Source organism: Opisthorchis viverrini (assembly GCF_000715545.1).
Source record: "Opisthorchis viverrini unplaced genomic scaffold opera_v5_18, whole genome shotgun sequence".
Classification (NCBI taxonomy): Eukaryota; Metazoa; Platyhelminthes; class Trematoda; order Opisthorchiida; family Opisthorchiidae; genus Opisthorchis; species Opisthorchis viverrini.
The window spans coordinates 1,677,253-1,686,210 of record NW_008751674.1 but is presented as its reverse complement, the minus strand read 5'-3'; the positions used below and the strand labels follow the sequence as shown (position 1 = coordinate 1,686,210).

At 47.0% G+C, this 8,958-nt stretch overlaps 1 protein-coding gene across 1 annotated transcript in view; it reads right to left on the bottom strand.

The window, feature by feature from the left end:
• T265_01677 (hypothetical protein) overlaps positions 1 to 7,830 on the bottom strand; it is a gene marked incomplete at both ends in the record, with an annotated part of 48,801 nt that extends 40,971 nt beyond the window's left edge. The window contains 4 exons of the mRNA XM_009165743.1: positions 2,808 to 2,945; positions 4,919 to 5,043; positions 6,165 to 6,293; positions 7,613 to 7,830. Of these exons, the coding sequence (XP_009164007.1) occupies positions 2,808 to 2,945; positions 4,919 to 5,043; positions 6,165 to 6,293; positions 7,613 to 7,830 (610 nt within the window). The remainder of the gene's footprint in view (positions 1 to 2,807; positions 2,946 to 4,918; positions 5,044 to 6,164; positions 6,294 to 7,612) is intronic.
• Between the last annotated feature and the right edge of the window lie 1,128 nt (positions 7,831 to 8,958).

Below are 8,958 nucleotides of genomic sequence, written 5' to 3'. Positions count from 1 at the left end.
TTTGACCAGTGGAAATCTGTCCAGTATTGGTAAAACAACAGTCTGTTTGTGGTACCGCTGATCTGCATTCCCTACAGTTTTTTTCTCAGAAAGTGCATAGCCAGATTACTGATACCGCTGCTCCGTTACCCAACACCGATCGATAAATACTGAAGTCAAAAGCCACGTTCATTTCGAATCGCTGAAACCTGCACGATACTAATAATAGAAATTAAGCTACTGTTTCTCACTGGATCTAAAGTTGATCCGAGTCAGAGGTTTTACAGTAAAAGTCGATGATAGTTGCACTGAAATGCTGTCTTTTAGGACAACCAGTCATAATCAACCATGCACGGCCATTCTACCTTTGACAATTTCGTCGACCGATAGTCTGTGGAATGAGAGTAGACAAACGGGCAGCAGTTGATAGTGTTGAACGATGAATGCAAGAGTAAAGACAGGCGTTTGTTCATGGTGAGGACATTAGGAATGCATCTACGCACCGCGTGGCTTGCACGTGAGTGACTGGGTATGTGACTGGGACATATGTGTCAACTTCTTGCGCCTTTGGCTTTGTCTCTGGGTCCCCATCGAGAGAGATAACAATTACCAATGCGACTGGATTTGCATTCATATTACTCCCAAGACATTTCCACTTGGCACCGAATTACGCATAAGGACTGTCAGGGGTAGACGAAATAGATAAGACTAGCACAACCATGGAAGGGTCATCCGTTCATCGACCGTGTGTGAGTTGTTACTTCGTCGAAATCCAGTCGACCCAGACCAATACACAAATAGGAATAATCGTTCAGCTGTGACACCCTTTCGGTGCCTAGCTGCCATGCCACCTGAAGGAAGCACGAGAGCTGGGATACTGCCAGGTTGCCCACACCAGCATTATCAGACTCCAGCTATGCTCTGAAGACACCGATAATTAAATAGTAAATTTTTTCTCATCATCTTTAGCTCGCAGTGGCCAGGTCTCCCCACCCATATGGCAGGACAAGGTGTCATGGAAATGAATGCGTCTTAAGCTTAATTAATGCACAGCACATAGTACCCATTCTAAGGGGCAATCTAACCCGGTTGCCAGAAGTATTAGGTGGATGCTGTTTGAGGAATGCTGAGATGATCGGTCACCGCCCCTGGCTTAGTATACTGCGCGCTTGCATGATGGAATCAGTGGATCAGTGTTTTCTTGCTGAACAGGCAACCCTGAAATATATGGAAGGTTACAACTCCGACCTAAAACTTACTAAAATAAACCATGTGAATTTAATTTAAAAAACTCTGTGCAAACGTTCAGCTCGTTCCGCTTTTGACATAATCTCCTACTGAGGAGAAAGTTCCGGACCAGACCCACAAGTAAGCTTGATTGAACCGGCTGCCTATGGCTCAGAACTGCACCGCGGCGTTTCAGACAGTTTGCCAGACAGATCATATCAGAGAATCTATCTCAAAGGCATCATCTCATGTCCCACTAACAGTGTCAATTAACCAAAAAGATAATGCCAAACATTTAAAGGTGAGGGCAGGTGGATGAGAATTGAGACATAATCGAAGAAAACAAAGTGGCAATCTGGTTTGTTTGGCTATACATTGTGCCAAAAAGGCACGAGTGAGTGTACCAATCAGCCGGGATTTCGCAACCAATCAACTGCATTCGGTGCTTCAGTGATGGAAATTTAGGAAGCATGCTTGAAACCGACAACCAGAGAACATTATCGGTGCCCAATTGAGATGAACCATTCATTCATGAAACGTTTAGGGATCGACTGTAGATAGATTCACCGCTTTGCGCTATCGATCAAGAATGTCATCTGAGGTTTGTGAAACAGTAGATTGGGGGTTGACGAGCAAATTCAGCAGCGCTTCTTCAAACATCAGGTCGATGAGCATCCGCAGACATCGATATCCACCACCTCTACTGCTCACATGGTCAATCAATTGGCCAAGGTTGTCTACCCTACATCACCCACCAGTCGGTCGGTGTATCCGTGAATACATAAATGAGCCAGTGTAGTTGGGGTCAAAGATTATTGGTCGTGCTTCAGCACCGTTAAGTCTACGTTGTACAACCCTGAGCCAGTACCTGACACATTGCAGCGACCAATACTATACCTTCAAGGACAAGCCAATATCGCAATGGCTATCTAACTCCATTTGGATGAAAGCCGGACTATGAACACAATAAGGGAATAAATCTAGATAGTAATTTTGGCCATTGTTTTTTTCATACACAAAACATCATGCGACCAGTACCCGGAAGTCACCGTACCCAAAAGTCACCGTTCCATTAAGGAGCAGGACCATCGACAGTATAACATCAGTGTTCAACGCCGATGCTTCGCTGTCGTACTGAGAAGCGCAATCCAAGCAGATAAACCGGTAGACATGAAAAGGATCTGCTACAGTTGTCTCATGTGCTCATACATAGTTGCAAAGACAGCAAAAGTCGGACACGCACGGTGCCGCTTCGTGCAGCTGGATCGATCATGTGAACATGAGTTAAAGACTGACAAGTTTTGAGCATCGCGATTAGGTGGACGTTCAGCTGTAAGACCCTTTCGGTGTCTAGCTGCCACGCCACACGAAGGAGGCACGAGGAGTGAGATACTGCCAGGTTGCCCAAGCCTAGAAAGGGGAAGTCGAGAGGTAGAGGTCGGGTTCGAACCACAGACCTTCAGGTCAGTAAATTCGCGCTCTAACCACTTGGTCCATCTCGCCCGATTAGGGGAACGCTGTCAAAAAACCATGCCGACACACTACTACGAGCTTACTCATCCATCCGTATCAGGTCGAGCAAACAAAATCACTATACTTACCCTTCTGGGTGACTCCGGCAATTGCTGGATTATTATCGGGATTGTCAGCCATTTTGTCGAAAATCAAATCGACCAGACGCTCAAACACGTTCCTCACGTTCACGTCCTCTTTAGCTGAAGCTTCAAAGAATTCTAGGCCTAAAACAGAAAGCAATAAGCATACTGATCCCAGGAAGACAATAAACGATGCTGGAAAAAACAGTGATAAATCACGAAGAAAAACAGCATAACACAAATGCCAAATATCCTGAAAGAAACACGAGGGCTATGCTGATAAGCAGAGGGAAAAGTCAGCGGGTGGATTCGAGTGATAAATCCCTCAAGCGGTATCCTAATTCTTAGGCTTTGAAATAAATATATCGGCTTTGTTTATCACCTACATGCATCCCGATTGATAATTCCTTAGAAGCCCGTTCACGTACTTGCTTCCTTCTGGAATAATATCCACCATTCAGTTGTTCTCTAGTGAGAGATACGACCAGTAACTGAGAAGCTAGCTGTACGGTCCTACAGGTCTTGGATGGGAAGCGTGCCAAAAGAGACGGCTATTCAGCGGTACGCATTGTCTTTAACCGCACAAAGATGGCCAGGTTGGATCAAAAGTTAGGGTTGAAGGCATCGTACACAAACCAATCTAATTCAATTCATCATGCAGGATCTATCATCGCTGGTAGAAATCCGAGGAAAAACTCTTTCCTGTAGGAAACTGCGGAGAAAACAATAGACGTCTAGCTGTCGTGGTCACGTGACCTATAATGACCATTGACTTGTTGGAAACACGTTGCTCTGACGGTGAATAACGCCGTGAATGTGTTTGTACAGAGAAGCTCCGAATTTTTTCACAAAATCCAACAAAGTGTTCGTGACAGGATGGAAAATATCAAACCAGGACGTTCGACCCTCGTTGATCGGTGATTTGGCCAATCAGGGAGAGTCTTCCATAACCGTCCAGTAGTAAGTCGTCCAGGATATTTGATGTGTGGTTATTCCGGGCAGTCTATAGCTGGACCAGAATACGTTAGACACCCGGACACCGGTGCGTCAGACCATTTGGTACCCTACTCTATATGCACGTCACCAAAGCGCGCACACTCACTTCTACACCTTCCGTTTTGTCAACGTGTCAGACTGAGGCTTCGAACTTCGATTCTGTATCGATACGAATCAACCAAATACAGCTCAGATTCTGTGGAAGGTACTTTCCATGAAGAGACAACCAACACGAACAGTTCACAAACATAGTCCTAATCGCTGGAGATTTCAACCTGCAAGTAGGGTGCCTCAGTTCAGGCGAGGCGGGTTGTGGTGGCAAGTTCAGTTTAGATCGAAGGCGTAACGACAATTTTGTGGTGTTCAGCAGTACCGAGTTTAGGAACAATGAACGTCGTTCTGCTATCTTGATAGGATTTCCAATGCGATTCTTAGTCTCTGTGTGCGTTTTGCACCAACAGCTACCATGCCACCCGAAGGAAGCACGAGGACTGAAATTGCCGATTCCTAGACAGGAGTAGTCCAGATGTCGGAGTTGGATTCGAACCGCAAGCTTCCCGGTTGGTGATTTCACCCCTTAACCGCCCAGCTATCTCTCCGGGGTCTACGTGATTTTCCTTGCATGCGGCGAGCCGGGGAGAACCGACCCCAATACATTCATTTCCTGAATCCTGATAAAGAAAGAAAAGAAAGCGTTCAGCTGTAGCACCCTTCCGGTGCCTAGCTGCCATGCCACCCGAAGGAAGCACGAGGGCTAGGATACTGCCAGGCTGCCCAAGCCTAGACAGGGGAAGTCGAGTGGCGGAGGTCGGACCGAACCACGAACCTTCCGGTCAGTAAATTCGCGCTCTAACCACTTGGGCCATCTCGCCCCCTGACATCAAAGGTAATCTCTGGTCTCATCTTTCGAAGGTCGACCGATCCCAATACATTTATTTCCTGAATCCCGATAAGAGTAGGAAGACTTCGAAGAGACCAAGCACCGCTTCACTCTTTCCCGTTCTCGGCATTCGTCACTCCTGAGGGNTCTCGGTAGTCTGAGCCAAGTAGATATGAGCAACCATAACTACACACAAAAAAGTAGATTCAGGCGCTCATGAGACGCAGAAAAACAAACCCACCCAGTTGTTGGGCCAACCGTCTGCCCCAGTCCACCGAGACCGCCCGTTCATCTGCCAGGTCACACTTGTTCCCTACCAGGACTACTTGGGCGTTGTCCCAGGAATAGGTCTTGATTTGCGTGACCCTAAGAAAGAAAGTGGAACAAAGTAGTGTTTGATTAGGGTAATAAACAAAGTAAACGATCAAGTTCAAGTTAGGTGCTTCGTCAAAAATAAGAGTCCTGCTGGTAATGCAAAAATAAAAACTACTTTGGACGGAATCCAGTCAATTGCATATGTACGTATTCACCACCCTACATCTGAAATGACAATAAACCAGGAAGTGTTGATGCTCGAACAAGGGAAATCTGTATCCAGAATCTAGAGTGAACCTAACCGGATCCATTTTTGTGACTAACCAGAGACGGCATCGGACAACAGCATCCGCAAAGATCAATCAGGCGGAGCTGTAGCACTCTTTCGGTGCCTAGGCGCCATGCCAGCGGAAGGAGACTACCAGGTTGCGTAAGCCTAGACAGGAGCAGTCGACCAGCTGATGTTGGGCTCGAACCACGAACCTCCCGCTTCGTAAGCTGGCGTCTTAACCACTGAGCTATCTCTAGCGCGTGCTGCAAAGTACTGTGCCACTGCAGTGATTAGGTCACACGCCTCATCATTAAACAGTTATCCCATACATAAGACCATCCTGCGCGTAACTGTCAATGAAAATATCGGTCATAACAATGCAATACGATCCTCGTCCCCACAAATTCGATCAACTCTTCAACTTGGCTGGCAAAAATTAATTTTCTTTACGAAATCAATAACATCTTATATCGTAAGTCTTTGGACAAACCAGACGACGTTGAGTAGCAACTGTTGGATCAGTTGGGTTCAGAGAGTCGGCTTCCGCGGTGGTTTCATTTGACGGAATCGTGTAGCAAACATATGTTCGATCACAAAATCAATCATTTCAATTAATCAGTTATAATCCCTGTGCCATAGGCACACTGGTTCCAGGGTCTACAGTTTCGATCACCGGAAAACCTCAAAGTGGAATATACAATCAAGTCTTGGAGGCGAAGGCATGTTCAGTTTGTTCGGAAGTTGGGTAGCTACGCATTGAAGGTGATAGCTTTGATGCACGAGTGCCACTGACTGNTCCTGAGGGCTAGCCTAAAGGGAGTCTGAGCCAAGTAGATATGAGCAACCATAACTACACACAAAAAAGTAGATTCAGGCGCTCATGAGACGCAGAAAAACAAACCCACCCAGTTGTTGGGCCAACCGTCTGCCCCAGTCCACCGAGACCGCCCGTTCATCTGCCAGGTCACACTTGTTCCCTACCAGGACTACTTGGGCGTTGTCCCAGGAATAGGTCTTGATTTGCGTGACCCTAAGAAAGAAAGTGGAACAAAGTAGTGTTTGATTAGGGTAATAAACAAAGTAAACGATCAAGTTCAAGTTAGGTGCTTCGTCAAAAATAAGAGTCCTGCTGGTAATGCAAAAATAAAAACTACTTTGGACGGAATCCAGTCAATTGCATATGTACGTATTCACCACCCTACATCTGAAATGACAATAAACCAGGAAGTGTTGATGCTCGAACAAGGGAAATCTGTATGCAGAATCTAGAGTGAACCTAACCGGATCCATTTTTGTGACTAACCAGAGACGGCATCGGACAACAGCATCCGCAAAGATCAATCAGGCGGAGCTGTAGCACTCTTTCGGTGCCTAGGCGCCATGCCAGCGGAAGGAGACTACCAGGTTGCGTAAGCCTAGACAGGAGCAGTCGACCAGCTGATGTTGGGCTCGAACCACGAACCTCCCGCTTCGTAAGCTGGCGTCTTAACCACTGAGCTATCTCTAGCGCGTGCTGCAAAGTACTGTGCCACTGCAGTGATTAGGTCACACGCCTCATCATTAAACAGTTATCCCATACCTAAGACCATCCTGCGCGTAACTGTCAATGAAAATATCGGTCATAACAATGCAATACGATCCTCGTCCCCACAAATTCGATCAACTCTTCAACTTGGCTGGCAAAAATTAATTTTCTTTACGAAATCAATAACATCTTATATCGTAAGTCTTTGGACAAACCAGACGACGTTGAGTAGCAACTGTTGGATCAGTTGGGCTCAGAGAGTCGGTTTCCGCGGTGGTTTCATTTGACGGAATCGTGTAGCAAACATATGTTCGATCACAAAATCAATCATTTCAATTAATCAGTTATAATCCCTGTGCCATAGGCACACTGGTTCCAGGGTCTACAGTTTCGATCACCGGAAAACCTCAAAGTGGAATATACAATCAAGTCTTGGAGGCGAAGGCATGTTCAGTTTGTTCGGAAGTTGGGTAGCTACGCATTGAAGGTGATAGCTTTGATGCACGAGTGCCACTGACTGCGCGATTGGTCCATTTCCGCCAATGACATTAACGACTAGTGATTTGAGTCTCGGCGTTCCCATCCAGGGAGGCGGCAGATGCCCACCCGACTAAGTTTGCTGGTTAGTGTTTTCGTACTCCGTTGTCAGGTCATACATTGCCCACCTCTCGGTCGCTCCCACTCAGCACAGGGCTGGGAAAAAAGAGCCGTGTGAGGCAGACGGCCTTCCGGCATGCGGAGTACATGTCCCAAATAGCGCAACCTATGAAGCATGAGTAATTCATCTATCGCGGGAGAGTTTCTTCTAAGACTAGCTGGCGTACCTCGGTGTTACTACTCCGATGTTCACACCAGACCTGACCAATGCTTCGGAGACACCGATGACATCTTTCGTATGTCCTCTGCGCGAAGGGAACACGTCTCTGATCCGTAAAGCAGTACAGATTATTGCACCACCGCAGTGTAAACGCCGCTTGCATACAGTGCCCTCATAAAGGAAAGAAATTTGGAAGGGTCTCTTTTGATCGCCAGACACTGCCATTGTGGCTGACGATCGACAGAATCAAAAATCAAATCCAGAAAAAACGACAAAAGTGGGAGGTCTGAAAGAGTGGCACTGTTCAAGAATTTGTCTCAAGGTAAAGATCTGGTCGATGCATCCTCGATCAGGGAGAAACGCAGCTTGATTCTCACGAATGTCTCTCCCGATAACCCATCAACCTGCGCAAATACCAGAGAACCTTAGATAGGACAAATGCCGGGCTGATACCACAATGGTTTTCACATGAAGTTCCTGCTCTCTTTTTGAAAACTGGGACGACGGTCGAGGAGCTCCATTCGGCTGGTATTCTGTTTTCGTTCCAAATCTTCTGCAGTATGGTTGTCAGACTGTTCACCAAGAGCTCCCCACCTTTTTTGAAAAGCGCGGGGTGCAAACCATCCGGGCCAGGTGCCATGTCGCGCTTCAGGATTGAAATCCCACACTGGATTTCGGTTGCTGATGGTTGGTTCTTCCAGCGGTTGTGTTGAAGGGGACCAGGTGAACTGTTCATTGAAGTGCTCAGCCCACGGCTCAAGACGGCGATTGAGGGAGTGAATCTCTGTTCCTTCTTTTTCGCCTATCGCCTCACTGACACCTGCCTTCTTTTGACCCGTTTATTGGATCAGTTGAAACAGAGCATGGCTGTTGCCCACAGCAAAAGCCTTCTCCATTTCCCGGGCCTTCGAAATCCACCAGCATTCTCTGTCATTCCTCAAGCTCCTGATTATCCGTGTGTTTGAGGGATCCGCGGGTGCCATCATAGTCACTAGTTGCTGGTATGGTCTTTCTGGCAGCAATAAGATCTGCTGATCTCGAAGATATCCAGTGTGCATTGAGTCGAGTCAGATGGGTTGGACAAACAGTTCTGAAAGCTGACAGCTTCTTTAACTCGCCTCTATTCATCCTCCTTCGTCGTTTACATGACTGTGTTTCCAGTAGCTTTCTAGCCAGATCAGCTCGATACTCTCCAGCCATTGAAACTTGTCGAAGTTGATGAACGGAGCCGCTCTCTATCGGCACGCGCAGTGATGGCGGAAAGCGAAGTGCTAAGCGGGCCCTCACGATGACGTGCTCAGAGTCAAGTTGCGCACCCCAGAAGGAACGACAATCCTTAACTAAGGCTCTCCA